This window comes from Pseudorca crassidens, chromosome 3 (assembly GCF_039906515.1).
Source record: "Pseudorca crassidens isolate mPseCra1 chromosome 3, mPseCra1.hap1, whole genome shotgun sequence".
NCBI classification, from domain to species: domain Eukaryota; kingdom Metazoa; phylum Chordata; class Mammalia; order Artiodactyla; family Delphinidae; genus Pseudorca; species Pseudorca crassidens.
In genome coordinates this window covers 49589021-49614017 of record NC_090298.1, presented here as the reverse complement: position 1 = coordinate 49614017, position 24997 = coordinate 49589021, and the positions used below count along the sequence as shown (strand labels likewise).

The window sequence follows — 24997 nt, the reverse complement described above, 5'->3', positions numbered from 1 at the left end:
GTGGAGGAAGAGGCCATCTATCTGCTCTCAGAAAGAGAAATATCAGGTACCTGAAGGGTATGATTTTCAGACAAGTTCCACTCCCACAATGCAGCACTTGTCCCTCCCTGACCCAGCGCTGCATTTGGCAATAGTAGCACAGGACACAATACTCACTCGAAGGCAAAATGCAAGGCATGCTTAGGCTTTATTATATTTGCCACAAGACTTAGGATCTGGTCATGAATTTATCAAATAAAATGCAACCCAACCTAACATATCATCAATTTGCTTAGCTGTGCTACAGCAAAAGCAGAAGACCATATGAATGATGTTTAGATAGACCTTTATTTGTGCTACTGCTTCTACTAGCACAAGTGAGTGAGAAGCTAGTGTAGTTTTAATAATGTTCAACTTATTTATACCCCATTATCAATTAAAGCATCTCTTAAGTATGTATAAAACTAGATTATTATTTACAGAAACAGATTATCAAAATATTTCTAGGGCTTAAACTTTAACAGGAAAGCATGATCAACACAGCTTTACTTATTATATCAAATGTTTCATTAATAACGCTTTCTTAGCAGGTATCAAAACATTGCCAGAAAGCATTAATATGCTCAAAAACTTAAATTTGAGACGTTTCAACCTATAAATGCCTAGTATGTCGCATTTCACAAAAAAAGAAATTATAAGGAACTTAAAATATTAAGGTATTAGCTAAGTTCTTTATAGAAGAGGTCATGAAATTACCATTCTACTACTGGAATATACTGGACTGAGAGGAAACTTAGAAATGAAGTGTAATGCTTAAGCCACGTTCAATCTTCTCAGAATTAGTTCCCCCCAAACAGAACAGAGAAGAGCTGGATAAAAAAGCACACAATCAAAAGTCTGGACCGCTTAATAGCTTTCCTGAACAGAAATTTCATCCTTATTTAAGATGAAATACAGAGAATTCTCATAAACTTATGGAAAATCATTTGGCACATTTGATATAATACTAATCATCCACCTTTCTAAATTATAATCATTGCTGCTTCACTCTACCAAAGCAGCTACTGAAATGAATACGCCACATTTTAGGGACTACTTTAAGACAACAATGACAGTCAGTAAATCAGACTTTCAACTATGTAATCCTGGAATCAAGCAGCTACACTTTTTCTTCCAAGTAAATAAAAAATTTCATTTTAAAATGAAAAAACTCGTTGATGCTAGATTGGTTTTTCTTTTGAATAATAATTCATAATCATCTACCAGCAAACACTTCCCTTTGAAACTACAACCAAGACACATTTAGATAATTCTCAAATAATTTCTAATGTTAAAGACATCACAGTACAAGAATGATGATATAATTACAGAAAGAAAGTACATAATTCATTCTTGTAATCCTGAAGATACAGTGAAACTAATCTTGTTTGTTACTGAAAAGTTACTGAAAAATTAGCACTGTATTCACAATTATATTTATTCAAGGCTAAGATACATAATCTCAGCATTAATCATAAACACTGTGGTATTTATCAGCATAAGACTAAAAGCCTTATGGCTAAGGCACTGGAAATCTTAATAGAGATGACAATATAAATCTACATCAAATAGCTACTGTGACAACTAATTTCAAATAAAATCAGCCACTTTAAAAAATAAAAGTTGTTCTATAAATCAATACTACCTAAAATAGAATAATGATAAAATAATGAGTGCTCAAATAAAACTAAATCAAAGAACTTTAAGGGTTATTTCGAAAACTATGTTCTTACACTGCTCTCTGAGATAGTACTGCACTTACCTTCAAAATAAAGTTAGAATTAAAATTACTGCTCTATGATGTTACTAAGGATTCTATATGTAATGAAGAATAGACCTGGGTAGATCAATTTGCAAAGGGCAGATCTACCAGACTAACCGTGTTACTAAGTGTACAAAAAGCTGATCTGAAAGGAAGCAGAATACCTATTATTCATTTATAAGTTCAGAACATTATTAAGAAAAATGTTATCGTATTTTTCTATAACACCAATGATATATTCAAGGCTTAAAAAGTAGAGGGGAAAAGACAAATTGTTATGTTCTACCAAAAGATTATCATTATTCTAAGTGAAGAAAATACATTTTGCATGTATTTAGGATACTGCTTAGCAGTCTCATTTCATGGGAGAAATATTTCCAGAGATATATTCACAATTGAAAACTTCACTAGGACACAGATAGTGGGGAAAGAAAGGAATGGTATTAAGAGCTTTAAAGAAAAAACAAATAATTTTTTAACTCATAGGCCCTGGAATTTGCTAATCCAATTTCCCCCTCATTTCTCAGATGAGGAAATGATTCTCAAGAGACAAGGTGACGTCCTCAGGGTCATAATTAACAACACAAACAGGACTAGAATTCAGGTTTTATGAACTCTTGGATATTGTCCTTTCCTCTACACTAGTGCTAGGGAAATGACATCTAGCATAAAAACAAAGTAAAATGGATTAAACTCAAACACAGTTTAAAAGAAGGCTGTCAGAGCCATGCAGTATTAGCTGTACACCTAGGATGAAGCCCTTGAGGATTAATGTGGGATAATTCAAGAAGTGAATATCATGAGTAGACTAATGATAGCCAACACTTACAAAGTAATTATTAGGTGTTCAGCATTATCTATCTCATGACCATTTTATGTATTAATTTATTTATTCTATTTTTGAGGTAGAGAGTGTTGTTGTTCTCAATTGCGAATGAGGACAGAAAGTACAATGACGTTAATAACTGGTGAGGTCAGGAGACTAGAGCAGATTCCAAGAAAAAAAGGAGAAAAAGTTTATTTATGTAACTATTTTATATTCACGTGTCAAAGTATTTAAAAATTTATGATTATAAATAATTTTAGAGATAAGATATTTTAGATGTTTCCTATTTTTGGTTCCTTTTTCTTATCAGACTCCTGTAGAGAGAGCTATGGTTTTCAAAACAATTTAGCAGTTAATTTAAAGGCATTCTTATAAAGGCTTGTAATGTATTTCAGAAAAAAATCACTATAAGATCCATGAAATAGGGAATAAAGAAATTTCAATAAATCTCAAAACAGAAGAATTAGCATTACAATTTAAATAAGGTTTGAGGGTCACATGGTTCCTGTAAGTAAAGGAGTAAACCCTCTGCTAAGACAAGAAACAATTATTTCAGATCAAAAGTTAAACTCAACTTCCTGTACTATGAATGCAATTTATCTGTTTTAGGAGTATACCCCAAATTTCAAAACTCAGTTATGTTACATTAATTCTGCAACAGGGTCAGGCGAATGGATGGATGGATGGACGGAAGGAAGGAAGGAAGAATGGACCACCACATATTTTGAAACCTCCAGAATATAATGACAATATATGGTTTTCCCGGATTTTAGAAGCTACTTTTGTAACTTACCATCTTTTTCCTCTTATCCTGTTCTGTGGGTGGCTCTTCATCTTCTGTTACTTTCGGTTCTTCAAGATGAGACATTAACATACAGCTGCAGTTTTTAAAAAAATGTTTTAAATAAATAAAAAAGTCTATAATATACTAAAAACAAACCTCAAAATACTGAGAACAATAATGCTTCTATGTACCAATATGTGAGGAATAGCTAGATAAATTAGATGTATAATTAAAAAGTTTAATTATGAAAAGATATCTCACTTTTAAAAGGGTCACACCAAAAAACATTTAGAGCATTCTGCTTCAGTATTTAGGTAATAAATTGTAAGAAATTTATTTATAGGCAACTTTTGAACCATAAATCACTTGACAAAGCAAGGGGTACCTTTTATATCTTTCTAAAAAATGATACTAAAAAAAATACTTACACTTAAAATTAATACTTCTTTTCTACTAATCTTCATGTCTAATTATTTATGTTTCATAACAGTAACAGTAATTTAAACAGTAACATCATTAAAACATTAATTATTAATTATGTAACAATCTACTTTGTGCTCCAAATTACATTACTATGCTATGAGGAACCTGTCCCTGATAGCACTTGTACCAGCAGGGCAGTTATAAATCATTTTATTTTGATTATCTGCACTACTGCTCTTCACCATTAGCAGAGATAATAGAAATACAGCTTCCTATTCAGTCAACATTGGTTGCAGGGAGACAAGATATGAATATTGTCTAATGAATCAAGTTGATAGAACAAATGTCACTGTTCCTAATTTAGAATAGAATTCAGTAATTTATCAGAGTCATAGGTTCTTAACCAATAAACTGTGGCAAAGAAAGCTTGGTTTCTCTTATGTTTTGTGGCAAGTACAGGAGAAGGACACTTCCTAACTCAGCCGTGTAAATAACTTTTGATTCAGGGTTAAAGACAAGCGCTGACACCAGAAACCTGATCAGGCTCACTCCTCCAGGGGACATGAATGTCCTTTTATCCTTAATCCCCCACCATTAAAAAAATAATTTTTGGAACAACTGTCTCTGATGAGTCAGTACACCTGGTGGGATCAAACAGTAAGAACCTTAAACTGGAAATCAGAAGCCCTGAAAAACAGCAAGAGTTCAATCGCTAACCCACTTCATGGCTTTAACCTCTTGCAACTGCAATGCTTTCGTTCACCATGATATACAAGTTGACTCTTCAACAACATGGGTTTGAACTGCAGGGGTCCAGTTATACGCAGATTTTTTTCTACAGTAAATACTACAGTACTACATGATCCCTTGTTGGTTGAATCCAAGGACGTGGAACCAGAGGAACTGTGGGTATGATGGCCAACTATAAGGCATGCTTGGGTTTTCAAATTCAAAGAGGGTGGGTACTCCAATCCCCGAGTTGTTCAAGGTCAACTATAAAATGATACAGCACAACTAGTTGGCCAAGGAACTCTGGCACAAAGTTGGAAAATTATGACATTATTATCTCAACCCAAAAGGTATTTAATTTAATAAAGTAAAATGTTTAGAAAAAGTCTAGATCCCAGTTTGCATTTTAGAACTGAAGTAAGATGGAGTTCCTTCACTTAAGCTATTTTAAGTCTGCTGCAGACTTGAATTTTAACTGCAATAGATCTGGATCTCCATGGAAGTATGCTTTGTACTGCATCAAATCCCTTCACTACATCCCAAAATCTGTCAACTTACTTGTATAGTAAAAAACTCTCTGTTCTTCCTTCCCTAAGTTAAAAGATTTATCACACTAATAATAAAGTATATTCTGGATATAAATATACACACTTTTTCCCCAAAGAGCAGGATATTTTTACTTTGCAATTCTGCGAATTGCATTCATTTGGGTCTCTGAAAGGAAGAAAGTGGAGAAAAACAACAAAAAAAATTGAACTGAAAAGCCCAAAGCTGAAATTCTCTACTGCAAGAAAATCTCCAATTAAAAGTCAAATCTTGGGGACTTCCCTGGTGGTCCAATGGTTAAGAACCTGCCTTCCAAGGCAGGGGACGTGGGTTCGATCCCTGGTCGGGGTAGTAAGATCCAACGAAGCCCGAGTGCCCGTGTGCCACAACTAGAGAGCCGGTGCACCACAACTACTGAGCTGTGTGCTCTGGAGCCCAGGCACCACAACGAGAGAGGAGCCCATGTGCCGCAATGAAGCACTCCCGTGCTGCAACTAAGACCCGACAAAATCCATAAATAAATACATACATACAGACATACATACATATATAAATAGATGTCAAATCTCATTTTGTTTACAAAGATTAAAGATAGGGAATCATGTTTTACATAAAAAGCATGGTGAGAATAGAATTCTAGTAAACTAAAATGTGTGCGCTGTGAATGTAGCAATAGTAATAAAATAATAATAACAACAGTTTAAAATAGGGACAATTAACATGTGAGCATAGGCAGCCACCCCTCACATCCTACTCTCATCCACTGAATACATCCAGGCACTCTAGTCTGCTAACTTGGAATCTTTCCCAACAAGAAACTCCAACCAGCCAAACACAACCAACAGTGTTAGCATGCAACATGAAATCTTTTAAATTATTTCTGGTTTAAAGGTACACCTTTCATTTAATCTATACAAACCCACTTCTTTTTTTTTTTTTTTTTTTGCGGTACGCGGGCCTCTCACTGTTGTGGCCTCTCCCGTTGCAGAGCACAGGCTCCGGACACGCAGGCTCAGCAGCCATGGCTCACGGGCTCAGCCACTCCATGGCATGTGGGATCTTCCCGGAACCGGGGCATGAAACCGTGTCCCCTGCATCGGCAGGCGGACTCTCAACCACTGCGCCACCAGGGAAGCCCCAAACCCATTTCTTAAGGTTATAATAAAACTAGAACTGACATTATTCCATTGGTCTCTGCAGTGGACACTTAGGTTGCCTACATAATCGCCCTCCTTCCTAATAGAGCCCTGAACTTGTCGGTTACCCTCCTCTTCCATGTCACCATATGCTTCAGAAAAAGGTGATCTGAGCCCCAGGTGCCAGTGGCTCAGTAAGCAATCATGGCAATCCTATTCCTTTAGTTAATGACTGCTTTCAACAGGAGCGTGTTTAAGAAATTCTAGCCAATTAGACATGAAGGGAAGTCTGATGAAATGCCTTCTAGAAAAGTGTCCCATGATGTTAAAAAGACATAAGGAAAAAAAAGATTACTTGGTTGGCACTGGCATTGTCATGAACTGTAATGCCTAGAAGTACTTTCTGACGATTAGAGAAAGTAGCCTGCATATGAAGTTAATGTGTTGAGGGGATGGAGTAGAAAGAACCTGGTCTTTAAAGATATTGTGAGGTCACAAGTAGCTAATCCTAGAGCCTCTTACCTGCAGTTGTTTTGTTGTAAGGGATAACAAATTTTTTTACTGTTAAAGACAGCTGACTCAGGGTTTCTCTTACTTGCAGCTGAAAATCCTTTTACAGTCCTTTAAATAAATATCTTATCAAAAATTCATTTCTGGGCTCAGGCCAAGAAACAGTCTCCCTCTCTTGATACACCTACTTCCCTCTACATGAAAATAGGAACGAGGTAATTCCTAATGTATCTCTTTGCCCTGGTAGTTAGCAAGATCAGGGCTGTTTTACATCTAGATGCCACATGTTTCGCCATTCAACCTTGTTTAAATTCCTTCAATCCTGTGTTAATAGTTTTCAGTCATAATGAGCATGAGCTTTTCTTATTCACTGCCTCAAATCCTCTAGACTGAAAACAAGCAACTAACTAAAGGTTGTATATTAGCAGTATGACAAAGTGCCACAAGGGAACAGAGAAGGATGCGATGAATTCTTCCTGAGAGCATGGAAAGGAATCTTAGAGGTAGGTATTTGCGAAGAAGGGCAAAGCTAAGGGTGTGACATACCAAGAAGAAGAAATGTTGAGTCAAGCCATGTATATAAAAGTGGCACATTTGGGGAAGAAGGTAGAATCTAGGGAGGAAGAGACAAGGCTAATAATGTAAACTGAGGATCAGCAAAGAATACTGCCCCATCAACTTTATAAGAAATTGGGCTTTTAATTTTAAGACATGGAGCAGAATGGATCAAAAGGGTAAAATTGGAGACAGAGAGACGCCAAGGAGGTCACTGAGACCAACATAAGTTAGGATAATATACAGGGGATAATTTAGAGTCAAGGAACCAAGGCTTCTTCTGATATCCTCTATTCCATTTTGAAGAGCTATCTGGTGGGTTAATGCATCAAGTGAAGGAAGAAAAATGCTTATATAAGCCTAAATTTTATTTTTGTTTAAAAAAAGCTATATCCTTGATGGCTGATATGTTTTATACTCTCTAACTATAAAAAACACAATTTATGAGTCTTTTTCAAATAAATTTTAGTGCCTCTAAGCTTCCTGAAATGCTGGCTAAATCCTTTCTTCCTTATTACTTCCCAAGTTTTGGCAATAGGTTGTCAATCTCATCTCCCTTTGTGCCTAAAAACAATGCATAATTTAAGGAAAAAAAGGGAAGCCACTCTAACCAAAGACAAGCAGAAAGCAAATTACAGGTGTCATTAATATATTTTCCTGGTTTAATAAAATAAGAACTCTACTAACTAAAATACAAACATATAAAGAAACTCACGCAAAAAGATGAAACTAGACCATACACCATACACAAAAATTAACTCAAAAGGAACCAAAGACTTGAACATAAGACCTGAAACAATAAAACTCCTAGAAGAAAACTAAGTGGTTAGCTCCTTGACATTGGTCTCGGTGATGATTTTTTGGATCTGCTCCAAAAGCAAAGGCAACAAAAACAAACAAGTGGGACTACATTAAACCAAAAGGAAATCATTCAAAAAAATGAAAAGGCAACTTACTGAATGAGAGAAAATATTTGTAAATCATGTATTTGATAAGGGGCTAATATCCAAAATATATAAAAATTCAATTCAATTCAATACCAAAAAAATCAAACAATCTGATTAAAAAACAGGCAGAGAATCTGCACAGACATTTTTCCAAATAAGACATACAGAGGGCCAACAGACATATGAAAGGTCTCAACGTCACCAATCATTAGGGAGATGGAAATCAAAAACACAATGAGATATCACCTCACACCTGTTAGAATGGCTATCCTCAAAAAGTCAAGAAATAGCAAATGCTGGCAAGAATTATGGAGAAAAGGGAACCCTTGTGCATTACTGGTAGAAATGTAAATTGCTGCAGCTACTATGGAAAATAGTATGGAGGCTCCTCCAAAAATCAGGACTACTACATAAATCAGCAATTCTACTTTTGGGTATTTATCTGAAGAAAAACACTAATTCAAACAGATATATGCACCTCCCAGATCTGGGAGACCAGATAATGGTCTCCCAGTCAGTTTGTTGTGCTTACATCCAACATTTTCCTTTTACAAACCAAAACTTCCCTCATGGCTGAGTGTGGCATATAGAGCCAAAAGACCTTGGTTCTAGTCTTGACTCTTCCACTAATTTGCGGTGTCACTGCACTTTTCTGAGCTTCTGTAACCTATCTTTTAAATAATGAAACTACACTAGATAATTTCTAAACTTTATTTCTAACAACTTCCTGACTCTCAGCGCTTCCAGTTAACACACTATGCCTTTTCTTTCTCTGACATTCTATTAAAGCACAATCTGGAATACTACTGTTTTGTGTGCTTTGTTCAAAACATATATCATTGTCTTTACACATTACTAGTGTTTTCATGGTGCTATTATTATACACGCCCTCCCCCTAACTAAATTATATACTCCAAAGAAGACAGGGAACATTTGAATATATCCTAAATATTTCACAAAGTTGTAAACTTTGTCACCTATTATATATGTAAACACAATATTTATAGTCATGTGCCATATTCCGTACATTAACTTTTTTTTTTTTTTTATTTTGCGGTACGCGGGCCTCTCACTGTTGTGGCCTCTCCCGTTGTGGAGCACAGGCTCCCATCGCGCAGGCTCAGCGGCCATGGCTCATAGGCCTAGCCGCTCCACGGCATGTGGGATCTTCCCGGACCGGGGCACGAACCCGTGTCCCCTGCATCGGCAGGTGGACTCTCAACCACTGCACCACTAGGGAAGCCCCCTACATTAACTTTTTAAAAACTGCCTACACACATAAAATGGTTTGTTATTTTGGGTTTGTAATCACAAAAGTCTGAGGTTTCCACTTCATCTGAACTCCTATGTTCCTGAAAGCTAAGTTACACGCCAGAAACATTTTGTTTATACATGTTTAATAAGATTCAACTACACATATCTACTTTCCATATTTTTCAACAAAGTATGATTCAAATGGCAATCTTTCCCATTTGCTATAGATGGTTTTATAAAAAGCAAGGAAAATGGGCTAAGTACATTATTGAGAAGTCAAGCAGTATGGAATCTCATGAAGCCTTGCTTATCATTATATGAAACATGCTTTAAATTAATAGCAATATTAAGAAAGATATGATAATTCTCCTATTATAAATAACAGGATATAGTGATAAAATTTTTTTTCACATTAATAGTTATATAAATGTGAGATTATCAGCATTCCTGATAACATAATTTTAACTAATCTCCCGAAGAATACACAGTTGACCCTTGAGCAACACAGATTTGAACATGTGTAGATTTTTTCAATAAATTCGTATTACAGTGCTACACATATTACAGTACTACACAATCTGTGGTTGGCTGAATCCATAGATGTGGAATCGCAGATACAGAGAGGGTCAACTGTAAAGTTATACGTGGAGTTTAGAGGGTTGGTGTGCAGAGGGTTGGTGTTCCTAACCCCCACGTTGTTCAATAATCAACTGTAATTTTAACTACACTCTTTTGGAACTAGTCAAGTACCATATGACCCTCTAATATCTTAAAGGTGCCAGTGATGCTTCAACCAGTCAAATACAAATATAAGATGCTAATCCATTCCCCTTTCTCCATAACTCACCTGAAGGGCAGGGGAACACTGTTAGCGGAAAAAAAGAACATACTATTCAAGATATCTTAAAAGAGGAATTTATATGTTAAAATACACTTGGAATTTTTTTTAAAAAACCTAATGTCAAATCATAAAATGATGATTAGACCAAAGAAGTCCAATTGAGAATTTCACTATAACAAAACTAAGCTTATCTCAAGATCCAACAATATTATAAGTAACAAAAATATTTTTCTTTTATAAAGACAAAATTTAAAAGTTGCCATACCATGGCAACTTATATGGTTACAGTAAACAAAAATAATGCAGGATATAATTAATTACTCTCCAAGTCCAAGTGCAATTAATTAAATGATCCACCTACTCTTTATAAGTTCCCGTTTCAGGATCTTCTGTCATGACATCATGTAGGCCCTCCACTGAGATGTTTATAATCCCACAGAATTTATCTTGGATAACACTAGAATAAAAGAAGAGCAAAATAGGTTAAAATGAAGTATTTCAACAGGTAATTCTTTTTTTTCCCCTCAATTATCCTCTTGAACATGAAGAGAAATTTTAGTCTGAAAGTACAAAAGAAACTTTCAAAATATATTTCTTAAAGCAGAAATTGTACTTTGCATATTACAGTAAAATTTTCTTTCAGTAGATTACCAGTATGCTTAAATACTTAGGTGGGTAGATCAGATGGGAAAGAGATGCTTTAATATTCTTTAATTTATTATAATAGTCTTGTGTTAATGTCATAACTAAAAGAATAAAGGTACAAAATTTTGAATATCCAAAGTCTCTACTCCTGAGGAAAAAGACAAGCGATAGACTGGGAAAAAATATCTGTAAAACATAAATCTGATGAAGAACTTGGCGCTGAAAACTCAGATGACAAATAACTCAATTTAAAAATGGACAGGGCTTCCCTGGTGGCGCAGTGGTTGAGAGTCCGCCTGCCGATGCAGGGGACACGGGTTCGTGCCCCGGTCCGGGAAGATCCCACATGCTGCGGAGCGGCTAGGCCCGTGAGCCATGGCTGCTGAGCCTGCGCGTCCGGAGCCTGTGCTCCGCAACGGGAGAGGCCGCAACGGTGAGAGGCCCGCGTACCGCAAAAAAAAAAAAAAAAAAAAAAAAAAAAATGGACAAAAATTTGAACAGATACTTCACCAAAGAAGATAATACAGATGGCATATGAGCACTTGAAAAAATGCTCAATATCATTCGTCATCAGAGAAATGCAAATTAAAACTGTAACGAAATTTTTTTTTCTTTTGGCCGCACCATTCGGCTTGCTCGGGATCTTGGTTCCCCGACCAGGGATTGAACCCGGGTCCTTGCAGTGAAAGTGCCGAGTCCTAACCACTGGACTGCCAGGGAATTCCCTGTAATGAGATTTTAATAAGTAAAATTAAGAAGACTGACAATACCAAGTGCTGGCAAGGGTGAAAAACAACAGGACCTCTCATACGTTGCCAGTAAGAATAAAAAATGACACATCCATTTTGGAAAACACATTGGCAGTTTATAAGTTAACACTCCACACAACTAAGCAATCCCATTCCTGGGTATTTACCCAAGACCAAAACAAGTATTCGCAGATCTGTATGTAAGTATTTATGGTACTTTTACTCATAATCCGAAACTGCAAAGATCCTAATGTCTACCAACTAACAAATGGATAAACTGTGGGACATTTATCCAATGGAATAATCAGCAATAAAAGGGAACAAACTACAGATACCTGCAACAACTTGAATAAATCCCAAAAACATTACACTGAGAAAAATAAAAGATTTGAAACGCTATATACCGTATGACTCCATTTATGTGACTTTCTGGAAAGGCAAAATTATTTAATCAGTGGTTGCCAGGCAAAGGGACACAAGGGAACTTTTGGGGGTGATGGTTATGTTCTGTATCTTGAGTGTGGAAGTGTTATACACTGTGTACATTTGCCACAACTGTATGCTTAAAAGAGGTTTTACTGTATGTGAACTATACCTTAATAAGCCTAACTTTTAAAAAGTAGAAGTATATGACCATTTACTGGCACACAAAATTAGCTAAAAATAACTGAATAAATTATAACTCATCTCCAGGGAACTAATAGCATCATTCCTGCAAGGGACATACTGTGTTTCTCATACTGCATTCACATGCATAATTAAGTTTTAAAATGTTCACTAAAAGTAGTTCCCAAAGTCAACACAGTTTGGGTCATGTTCTCACCTTTGTAAAGTCAAAACCTTCTGTCTGTACTTTCAAGTGTGATCAGGTTTTAGAGAACTAAATCACCAGATGGGCAAAATAACCAATAGTTGTTATCATTCCGTTGCATTTTAATATGTATGTAACAACCTATTGCAAGAGTATATATTTTTGATATCATTATATATCCTTCGCATAAGAATTTTTAAAATCTCTCAAGAAAGAAACACACATACAATCTGCCTTATCTGGTTTAGCGAGAAACACCTTAGAAAAAGGTATTGGAGCCAACAGGCACATAAAAAGCTGCTCGACATCATCATTATTAGAGAAATACAAATCAAAACTACAAGGAGGTATCACCTCACATCAGTCAGAATGGCCATCATCAAAAAAGCTACAAACAATAAATGCTGGAGGGGAACCCTCCTACACTGTTGGTGGGAATGTAAGTTGGTACAACCATTATGGAGAGCAGTATGGAGGTTCCTTAAAAAACTAAAAACAGAGTTACCATATGACCCAGGATTCCCACTCCTGGGCATATATCCAGAAAAGATGAAAACTCTAATCCAAAAACATATGTGAACCCTAATGTTCGGAGCAACATTATTCACAATAGCCAAGACACAGAAACAACCTAAACGTTCATCTGCAGATGAATGGATAAAGAAGATGTGGTACATATATATACAATGGAATATTACTTGGCCATAAAAAAGGATGAAATAATGCTACTTGCAGCAACATGGATGGACCCAGAGACTGTCATACTATGTGAAGTAGGGTAAACAGAGAAAGACAAATATTACATGATATCACTTAATATGTGGAATCTAAAAAAATGATACAAAGGAACTTATTTACAGAACAGAAATAGACTCACAGACATAGAAAACAAACTTATGGGTACCAAAGGGGAAAGGGGGGTAAGGATAAATTAGGGATTTGGAATTAACAGATACACATGACTATATATAAAATAGATAAACAACAAGGACCTACTGTACAGCACAGGGAACTACATTCAATATCTTGTAATAACCTATAATGGAAAAGAATCTGAAAAAGAATATATACATGTGTGTATATATATGTGTATATATATATATATAACTGAATCACTTTGCTGTTTAGCTGAAACACTGTAAATTACCTATATGTCAAATTTTTAAAAGTCATATTAAAGTAAATGATTTTTAAAAAGCATTAGAAACCAAGATTGTGCACTAAAAGTTCAGCCACTCTCTGTCATTTCTCTAGGTGTTGGTCTTCTTGTCTGTAAAGTGAAGATTGGACTCGGGGATGGCAGATACATGGCAAGGAATACAGCCATTTTCCCTTCCCACTGCAGAGTTAATTCACCACTAATCCATCATAGCAAGCTAAGGCAGGCAGGGCCTGACATTCCTTTCTAACAGAGCAGCATTCTGGATAGCTATCAACAACTGATTTCAATTAGCTGAAAAAGACAAAAGTCCTGTATTCTATAGCTTCCAAGGCTCTTTACCAGGCCTTTATGTCAGTATTATTTAGGGACAATCCACTCAGGCAGCTGCCTTCTCTGCTCAGATCACCTCCAAGATCAACCCCACACCTTCTAGGGCTAGAAATTTCCCAAGAAATCAATGGAATTTCTGAGTACTGTGTATTTTCTCAAAATGATTATGAATTTTCCTAACAGGTATCTGACAACCCACGTGTGACCATGTTCTACTATGTGTGTGAATGTTAATTATAAGGCAGTGTAGGGGAGAGAGAGACTTAAAAAAGGTATAATTTGACAACCAGCTCATTTGTTTACATGTTTTACTTCAAATTATCATATTGATCAATGCTGGGGCTACCAGCATGGTCACACATGTTTCTGAGGAGATGGTAAGAAGTTATATCTTTGCCATAATTAGAAAATGATACAGTGCTACAGCACTGGGCCTCAATTCAGAGATGAACATTTACAGAATGAGCCTTGAAGGCTCAGAACAGATTGTGATAAACTGCAGCATGGATAAGGTAAACTTTTGACTGCACAATTCTTGCCAAAGGCAGTAACTTCACCCCTTTCTCATAAATGATCGGATTATTTAGATGACACTGCTAGAACCAGAATGAAGCTTGAAAAGTTCTGAGAGAAATCTAATAGGTTCAGGAGCCTGAGGTTTACAGAAAGCCAAAAGACAGTATTAGTGAATGATTGACAAAAAAGAGTGTTAAAATCAAACTAAAGAAGAGATAAGGATACTCACAGAAGCAGACTGGACACAGGCCAGAAGATATAGGTCCAACCTCGGCTCTACCTGCACATGCTAGTCAGGAAGAAAGACTACTGTCCTGGCCCATGCTTATTCAGGCTTGGAGGAGAAGTCAGTCATGTGATCACTGTGATTCACACTCCTTCCCTCCCCTGCCTCCAGCTGAATTTCTAGCTCTACCAAGTGAGAGGCTTACATGACTATCTTGTAGGGGTGAAGAAGGGAGGTGAGGCAACCTCAGTCAGTCATTTTTTTCACTGAAATGTCACCCATACTGCATAGAAAAGGACACAAGAGGCAGAGATCTAGCCTGGGGGAAAGCGGGGGAAAAGGGGGGATTAATTCCAGTAGACGGGGGAAACCATGCTTACCCTGGGGTACTTAGTAAGTGCCAGAGCGGGTGAGGCTTGGACTTCAAGTTCAGAAAAGGGGAAAATGCCTATGGCACAGAGTAGAAAGGTATGTAATCTGGCTTTGAATGAAAAGAGTTGACTCTAGAAAAGGAGACGGACTGAAGAAAAAGAGTGGAAAAGGAGATTCTATGCCACATTTTGGGATCAATAAAAGGAGAAGTTAAACAAAAATTATCTTCAGAGTATTCAATTTCAAAAAGCGCTCAGAAGGATGCAACTCAACTACCACTCATTAAGCAGTTTGGGAAAAGTACCCCAAAATAATACAGGTAACAAAAACCTAAAAGAGGCTTGTACTTTCCTTGCATACAGATGTTTAAAGAAAACAAGCATTAAGAAGTTACAAATTCTTTTCCTCCTTTTTAAAGTATTACAAAAATGTGTAAATGTTACATTTAAGAAGAAGTCTTCAAAATAAAATTTTTATAGACAGTATTCTTTATGACTCTTTTTGAATATTAAGCATTTGTTTCCCTTTTTATCCACACAATACTCTCAACCCTGTACTTTATAAATTAAGAATAAATCTTGTTTTTTGTAATATACAATCTTTCTGAATTACATGCTTTAAAATGTAATTAGACATCTAAAATGGAAACAATCAAAAGAGAGCTGGAAACCAGGAATGAAATAGCAATAGGTTTGGAGGAACAAAGGGAAGGAGAAAAGTCATTGTACTTTGATAATCTTATATACATTATTTCTTTAAATACAACAAGCCAGGAACTAGGTATTATACTGTTTTTGTTTCTTTATGAAAAAAGCTCAGTTTTTTTCTTTTATATGTATTACATACTGGAGTTACGAGTAATACTTTATTAGAATTCTCAGTGTATCATCTCCTAATAGTAGTCTTCTTGTGTATATCCATTCAAATCTGGTGTCTGGTATAATGTGGGAGAAGTAAAGGTAGCCAGAGAAAACCATGTAATTTTAAATCTCACTCAACTCTTAATTCTCCAAAATCAGTGCTTACCACGAAGTGGCAGTTCACATTAACTAGGGCACGGCAACCTAGTATCCCTGAAAGAGACAGCCGAACTCCATGCTAGTCTATACAATGGTCCCTCGATAGCCATGGATGCTCAAGTCCCTTATACTATAAAATGGTGTAGTACGGTAGGCCCTGTGTATCCATGGATATGGAACACGCAGGTTTCTACAGCACGGTAGAAAAAACAACATTCAGGAGCTTAAAGAAAAAACAAAACACTGATTACTGATTATTCCAGCCAGAAGTTTATCTTGGTATACTCCCATGAGCAGACTTCAGAAGACTGGCTTACTGAGTATTAATAAGAGGTGGATTTATACCAGGATACCAATTAACTCACAAAGAAAGAAGTGATTAGAGTAAGTGGTCATATTACCTAGGCCAATTCTTCCTGGTGTATAGGTCACCATGGTCAAGTTCATTCACTTTAGTGGACATTTTATGAGCTCACAAAACATGTTAGACATCCTGAAAAGCCCTGGGGATAAAAAAGATGGCCACCTCAGGGAACTTAGAAACTAAAGGACAAAGAAATGAAGCAACAAAAGAGATGTTCCTTTTTGTTCTAAATCAGGTTATGATATCCTGAATAACTGACTTTCTCAATTTTACAGGTTTCTGACTTACTGGGTGGGCCAAAAAGTTCCTTCAGGTTTTAAGTAAAAATAAAAGACGCATTGTTCATTTTCACCAAGAACTTTATGGAAAAACGTATTCACTGTTTTGTTCCACTACCTTCTGCCAGTTTTCAGGTAACTTCATAATTCCATCTTCCCAAAACTTTTTATCTTCGTGAGCAAAGAACTGTTCCAGGTGCCTTTTACAGTCTTCCAGAGAATTGAATTTTTTTCCATTAAGAGAATTTTGTAAAGATCGAAATAAATGGAAATCTGAAAGTGCAATGTCTGGTGAATAAGATGGATGAATCAGAACTTCCCAGCCAAGCTGTAACAGTTTTTGCCTGGTCATCAAAGAAACATGCAGTCTTACGTTATCCTGATGGAAAATTATGCGTTTTCTGTTGACTAATTCGGACGCTTTTCGTCGACTGCTGCTTTCAGTTGGTCTAATTAGGAGCAGTACTTGTTGCAATTATTTGGTTTTCCGGAAGGAGCCCAAATTAGAGGACTCCCAATTTCACCATATACACAACATCACCTTCTTTGGATGAAGACTGGCCTTTGGTGTAGTTGGTGGTGGTTCATTTCACTTGCCCCACAATCTCTTCTATTCCACATTATTGTACAGTATCCACTTTTCGCCACCTGCCACAATTTGTTTTAAAGACAGAACTTTTTCATTACGTTTAAGTAGAGAATCGCACGTGGAAATATGGTCAAAAGGTTTTTTTTGCTTGGAACCCAAACGTCAAAGCGATTCATATAACCAAACTGGTACAAATGACTTTCAATGCTTGATTTGGATATTTTGAGTATGTTGGCTATCTCCTGTGTGGTATAACGTTGATTGTTCTCAATTAATGTCTTGATTTGATCTCTATCAACTTCAACTGGTCTACCTGACCACGGAGCACTGTCCAGCGAGAAATCTCCAGCACGAAACTTTGCAAACCACTTTCGACACATTGTCAGTCACAGCACCTTCTCTATACACTGCACAAATAGTTTTTTTCGTTTCAGATGAGTTTTTACCTTTCTTGAAATAATACAGCATAATATGCCGAAAATGTTGTTTTTCTTCCATCTTCAATATTAAAATAGCTACAAAACTTCACCAATTTTGATGTTTTTTTTTTAATGCACGCTGATATGACAGCTGTCAGAATACAATTTAACAAAATTGTTTCAAATGAAGTTAAAGACAACTAAGCGCTATCTTACGGAAAAAACTGAATGAACCTTTTGGCCGACCCACTATTTACTGGCTTAAGTCAGTCTTGTCAGTCCTGTCGTCTGGATGGTGCTCATGAAGCACTGGCAAATTACTATTCTCTAAGCCTCATCACTGGCCTCTAGAGACTGGATCATTCTACCACCACTTGAGATCTTAGAATTTTCAAGTTAACTTATCTTTTATTTATTGCATTAGGATAGATGCTTCTCCTAAAGGAATCCCAAATTTGATATAAACTTATTTTCATTTCACAATGCTAAATGGGACCCAACTGATTCTATTCATTCCCTTATTATTGAGGGCTTCAAGGAGGCAAATGGGTGCCTTCTTTTCTTTCTCCTTAATTTAAGAACTTTCAAGGCCTATCGAGAACCTCAGCAAGCTCTACTAAAACCACCTTTCCAAAGTGGTATTGAACTATTCTTCCTTTCACTGCTCTCAGGCATTAAGTCATCACCTCCTGAATACAGAAGTTCCTGACTCCAATAACTGCTTACCCCCTTCCTGCTCCTCACAATGTTCTCCCTCCTTTTTTCTATTCAATGTATAATTCACATTTTCTTCACGAAGTCTTCCCTTGACCACTCTTTACCTCACTGTAATTGAGCACTCTGTCCTTTGAATTTCCAATAGCATAAAACCTCTGCACTACTCATTTGGCGTGCCACTCATGTGGCACCTTTTTTATTACTTTCTTCTTATGTCCTTTAATTTTTCATGCCTGCTCTCCCTAAGATGGTAAGTAACATGAAGCAGAGCCCATATGTTACGTTTATTTCTTTATGTCTCTTAGGGTAACATTATGCATCATGTGAACACACAATAAATAATCATAGGAATTTATGATCCCCAAAGCTCGAAAACTGCCCTCCCTTGTTTTTTTTTTAAACAATACTATTTTTACTTCTTTTTAAAATTACAAGTATAGGTAACTAAGCTGTAGATAACATATTACAGTTGACTAGTCTACACCTGACATTAGGCAGAAAATAGAACAGAAGGTGGCTGTGTTGGAATCTACATCTGAAACATTCATCTTAGAAAATGCAAGGAAAGTTTAACATCAAGGATGAAAGGAGAGAATAAAAGTAAAACTGAAGGGCAAGAAGTATTAGTAATCTTCCTTTTTACCTATCATACTTTTCCTTTTATTATTTTACATACTTGGTTGATACATTAATTTATTTGCACAGACCAGAGGTACAACTATGCTACAGAAAGAAGACCGGCCTTTTTAAACATCTGCTTGTTTTGTTCTTCAAGTATGTGGTAAGTGATGTTCTATATATATATACAGACACAAACATTAAGTAAGTAGGTGAGAGCATTAAAAATTTTACTCAGTGGGTAAAGACCATCTGATCATTTAAAACAATTCCACATAGTGTTTAGTAAACTTTTCTTTTTCAGTTAAATGCACATGAGTAAAACTACAGCTCTTAATCTTGACTTAGTATTTCCTAAAGGTATGACATTTTCTGGGTGTGTAACAGTATCTGTAGAATATGTGAATTGCAGAAACTTCACACAGAGTGATTTTTTCTTGCTTTTGAAAACTATGTACTAAAGAAAAAAAAATCCATCATTCTCGTGTTTTTCACCCAACTTAAAAAATCACGCTTGCTTAAAATTATTTGTCCTTTTGTATCACTATGAACCCAACCACAGGTGTCCAGAAAAGAAAATGCCCCTAGAAAGACAGTGCAAAATTTTTAATCCCAAAGGCACAAATAAAAGAAATATTCTAATATTCATTTGGTTAGCCTAAACAATAAATATTAGGTTAAATGTGAACAGGACTCTAGTTTCTTTCCACTTATCCAATTTTTATCAGTATTTTTCTAGAAAGCATTTTACACTTCCAGTTTTTAGATTAACTGATCCATCATCATAGAGCCTGTGCCTTAAGTAACTTCTCTGTAAGTGATGGATTTACACATTTACATCACAACTTCATTCCCTTGGGCCTTGGAGGAAAACAGGAATGCAGAAACACCAAATTTTCAGTTACTTTTTCTGAACAGTTTTATAATCGAAAATTGATGATTTAAGTTTTTCATAGTAGCAAGCCCAAGAAAGAAAGAAATCAGAACTTCAGATACTTTAAAATTTTCTCTGCTCTAACCAGACAACAATTATACTATTTGTACACTGCACCTAATAATATCTGAACCCACTCACATCATTAAATCCTAGGGTCGATGAAGTTAAGGTAATTTAAGAAAATAAGTTTTTAAGCACTAAAAGACACAATCAAATAAAATATTCTGTAAATTATACTTTTCTGCTTATATTAACAATATTAAGCAAAGAACAGCAGTTTACTAAAAGAAAAAGGAAAACGAAAAAAGCCTTGATTTATCGGTCTTATTCCAGAATTCCTACCACACCGGAAGTTATAAAAGTGGTGACATTTATACTAAGATCAGGTTTTTCCCCTCTCTATTTTCCAGGACCTAGGCTGGAAATATTTCTGTCACTTAAATGGAAACATACATCCTTTCTACATAGTTAATTCTCTTCGTGGTCATGGAACAGTGTATGTGTTAATAAATCTAGTTCCCTTGACAAATACTGGGCAAGGAAATAAAAGGATAAAAAGTTCATAATGGAAGTTCACTAAGTTATTTTAAAATTAAAGTTTATACAACAATTATCCTTACATATTATAAAACATTCCCCCAATTAACTTTTTTTCTTTTTTGACTGCATAGAGGTAGGGGGGAAAAGCAAGCCGTTATCTTTAAGACAATAAGAAATAACTACAATGATCTATGTATAGTGGGATGAGAAGAAACTGCCATATTATATGATTTTCAAGAGGAAGACTATGCTTTAAGAAACACTGCTCAGTGAAGATATACTAAGGTTCCATTAAAAAGAAGATGATCAATGACTGGCACAGAACTGTTTGGAAACGACATTAGGCTGAAAAAACCCAACCAATGCTTATTTTCAAAGCTTATAGGAGTCACCTGACAAACTTTTTTTTTTAAAGTGATACAAAAGAATTTAATAGAGATTTAGTAATTATTGGGTTGGAGGCACGACCTCACCATTATAAATGGTGGACATTGTTGAAAACAGAGCTATACAAGTTATCACAAGGCAATTGAAGATAATGTGCTCTGTAAAACAGTGTTATGTGATCAGAAGGGAAGTCTGTGATGATGAGAACATTGATGTCAAAGATTTACATGAAGCATTTGAATAAAACTATCACGAAATAACGGGGAAAAAATCTCTCTATTTACATTATTTTAAAATATGTATATGGAACTAAACTAACAATATAATAGGCATTTGACTATTTTGTTACAGCTTTGTAAATACAACACATTCAAGCTGACCAAAAACCTTATGTAGATTTTTCTTATAGGGAAAATGAGTTAAATGCCTGCTATTTAGACCTGCCTCATTCAGGCACACTGCCAAATTCCTCCTAAATACTGCTAGCACTCACAATGACCTCTCTGAGCTTTGGAACCCTATTACATCTACATCCTCCTTATCCACTCTTGGCAGTCTCACAAGCATCTCTAACTTAAGGTAGCCAACACCAAACTTTTGAGTGCCTTCCCAACAAAAACAAAGCAAAACAAGATAGAAAATCAAAATCAGGCTCTCTTCCAGTTGTCCTTATCTGACTACAGAGCAATTCTAAGCACCCAGTGACTCAGGCCAGAAGCTGGGATTCAGTTGTGACCTTTCTCCTCATCTACCCTTCAAAAACCCAATTTATCATCAAATTCTGTCACATTTATCCATGAAATTTTTCGACTTCTCTATATTCCTACTGTGAACAGCGTGCTGCAAGTCAATTCTGTCTCTACTTTGAACTATTGCATAACTTCCCACATGGGGACCCTTCCACTCTTTGCTTCTTCTAATTCATTCTCTACACAGTGCTCTTTTGCAAAATCTGATCATGTCTCCCTTGCTTTAAAGTAAGGGTTTACACATGCTAACACATATATATGGAATCTAAAAAAAAAGAAAAAATGGTTCTGAAGAACCTAGGGGCAGGACAGGAATAAAGACGCAGACGTAGAGAATGGACTTGAGGACAAGGGGAGGGGGAAGGGTAAGCTGGGACGAAGTGAGACAGTGGCATGGACATATATACACTACCAAGTGTAAAACAGATAGCTAGTGGGAAGCAGCTGCACAGCACAGGGAGATCAGCTCTGTGCTTTGTGACCACCTAGAGGGGTGGGATAGGGAGGGTGGGAGGGAGATGCAAGAGGGAGGGGATATGGGGATATATGTATACATATAGCTGATTCACTTTGTTATACAGCAGAAACTAACACAACATTGTAAAGCAATTATACTCCAATAAAGATGTTAAAATTTTTTTAATAAATTAAGTAAATAAGTAAGGGTTTAACCTTTCAGTAACTTCCCATTACACATAAAAATCCAAACTCCTAATCATGGTTTACTCAGCCCCATCTGACCTGGTTGCTGCCTACCTCTCTCTGACCTCACCTAACTTTTCATACTACTCTCCAGCTATACTAGCCTTCTTTCTGACAAACACTTTCTTAGTCTTAGGACTTCCATGGAGGGATTCCATCTGCTAAGAATGCTATTGCCTGAATTTACCTGGTTAGTTGTATTTACAGTAGGAATGAAACTCCAGGAGGGTATGGTCCTAAATGGAAAAAAACTCAGATTTTTCCTTCCCAAGTAGGGAGAAACCTTGTCCTTCCCTACTATGTTTCTCTTCTGTGAGTCTTCTTTACTCACAGCACACTTTACTTCTGGTCACCAATTGTGTGGAAGATTTTCCCAACATGCCATTCTCTGTGACACCCGCTGGATGGCCTACAATTTAACTCAATTCTAACACTATCTCCCTGGAGATAATGTCAGATCACACAGGTTAAGGTCTCAGACCCACAAGACTGAGCCACCCCCCAAGTACCTCAGATGCCAAAGGTTCCAATGACTCCTCCCTAGGTTCAACTAATTTGCCAGAGAAATCACAGAATTCAGGGAAACATGTTTACCAGTTTACTAAAATATATGATAAAGAATACAGATGAATAGCCAGATGAAGAGCTACAGAGGGCAAGGTCTGGGAAGGTCCTGAGCACAGGTGCTTTGGTCCCTGTGGAGGTGGGGCGTATCACCCCTCTGATGTGGATGTGTTCCCCCATCTGGAAGCTCCTTGAACACACTACTATTGGGATTTTATGGAGAATTCCTTACATACATACTCAATTATTAACTCCATTTCCAGCTCATCTCCCCTCTGTGGAAGATGGGGCTTGGAGCTGAAAATTCCAAGCCTCTAGTCATGGCTCAGTCTCTCTGGTGACCTCAGTCTAGGAGCCCACCCCAGAGCTGCCTCGTCAGAACAAAAGATGCTCCTAATGTTCTTATCACTTAGGAAATTACAAGGGTTTCAGGAGCTCTGTGCCAAGAATCAGGGGTAGAGACCATACATATTTTCTTCTTTTATCTCACAGGTCCCCATTCTAGAGGACAATGCCTTAGGAGGCTTTCATAGATGAGAAGCAGATGATTTAAGAAAAGGGGTTCTGAAAGCCAAAACATGAGGAAACTGAACTAGAACATAAAAATATTTGCTCCATGGGACCTCAAACAAAATACAAAGAAAATGTGAACTTATGTATTAAGAATAGAATTAACACTAGGAAGAGTATCAGAGAAGGTATCTGGCAAAAAGTTAGATTTTCCAAAGCCAATATCCAAACTAAGAACAGGCAAGGGTTTATGCTCAGGTACCGGAAACTCAAGACATACGGGAAGACATGGAGATAAAAGGAAAGTACTGTATATTACAATTACACACTATTGACAATCAAAAAACTACTTCCCACTAAAATATAGTGCCGTCTACTATGTCACATGATGCCTCAAAAGTCAGGAACAATGAAACAAGGCACATTTGGACCAGTAGAACGCATACTATACATTCCTTTCATTCATGCTGCTTTCTCCATATTTATCTTTTAACCCACAAGGCTTCTCACATTAAAGTATGCAGCCACAAGAGCCTACCAACTTCAGTAGAGTGATGACTAGAGATGGAGGGCACTTTTAAAAAACTATACTTGAGACAGTATAATACTGAAAAACATGGGCCTATCACTTGTTAATATTGCTCCATAACTGTGAAATCACTAATAAACTAGATAATAATTTGAGACAACTGATGCATATCCCTCCCCACTCACCTAAGGCCTTATCAGCAAGTCCAGTAACAGAAAAGAAAAAGTTTTAATGAGAAATAAAATGGGCCTTCTCAGGAGGAAAAAAATTAAGTTACTATTCAGTAGGCGATGCATAAAAACAAAGTCTAACCGGTAAACAGAACAACCTTCTCTTTGGTTTCACGTACCCCGTTCTCTTTCCTTAGTCCAGAGCAGCACAACATATTACAAGTCCATGAATACGTTTTCCAGTCTGGCCCAGTAACAGAAGACAAGCAAGGAGTGGGATCCTTCTAACAAGGGAGAACAAGAAGTACAATAGGATGTGGGGAAATGCATGAAGGACCAACTTGGTAGGAAGACCTAACATCAAAGCTCATTTTCAGAACCTTGTAAAAGGTTTCCAGGCTTTCTTTTCCCATTTTGCCAACGCTTAAAAACAAATATGGCAAATTTTACTGTTTTTGTTGTGGTGTGGGTAAGAAATGGAGTGAAAATGCCCTTATTACATGTGGGTCCCCCTCCACCTTAAAGCTTAAACACTTGGTTATTTCTATAATTTTTAAGTTCAAGAAATGTCCACATATATGTTATGTTTGAATGTTCTATTTCTTGACCTAAGTAGTGATTAAAACAGGTGTATTTACTTCTCTATGTGGTTTATAAATAAACAAGAGTTTTCTAAAATGTTGCCTGTAGTCTAACGGCAAATATTTTCCAAAAACCTAACATCTGATTTCTCCCTCACCTGCCATGCCTCTGCCAATCACCA

At 36.5% G+C, this 24997-nt stretch overlaps 1 protein-coding gene across 5 annotated transcripts in view; it reads right to left on the bottom strand.

Annotated features, from left to right (window-relative positions):
* The window catches only part of IPO11 (importin 11), a 249969-nt gene that overhangs the window by 58108 nt on the left and 166864 nt on the right, over window positions 1–24997 (bottom strand). For all 5 annotated transcript variants that reach the window (XM_067730786.1, XM_067730785.1, XM_067730784.1 and 2 more), the window contains 2 exons: window positions 10693–10788; window positions 3400–3484 (listed from right to left, as the gene is read on the bottom strand). In XM_067730786.1, the coding sequence (XP_067586887.1) occupies window positions 3400–3484; window positions 10693–10788 (181 nt within the window). Of the gene's footprint in view, window positions 1–3399; window positions 3485–10692; window positions 10789–24997 lie in introns of those variants that run through there.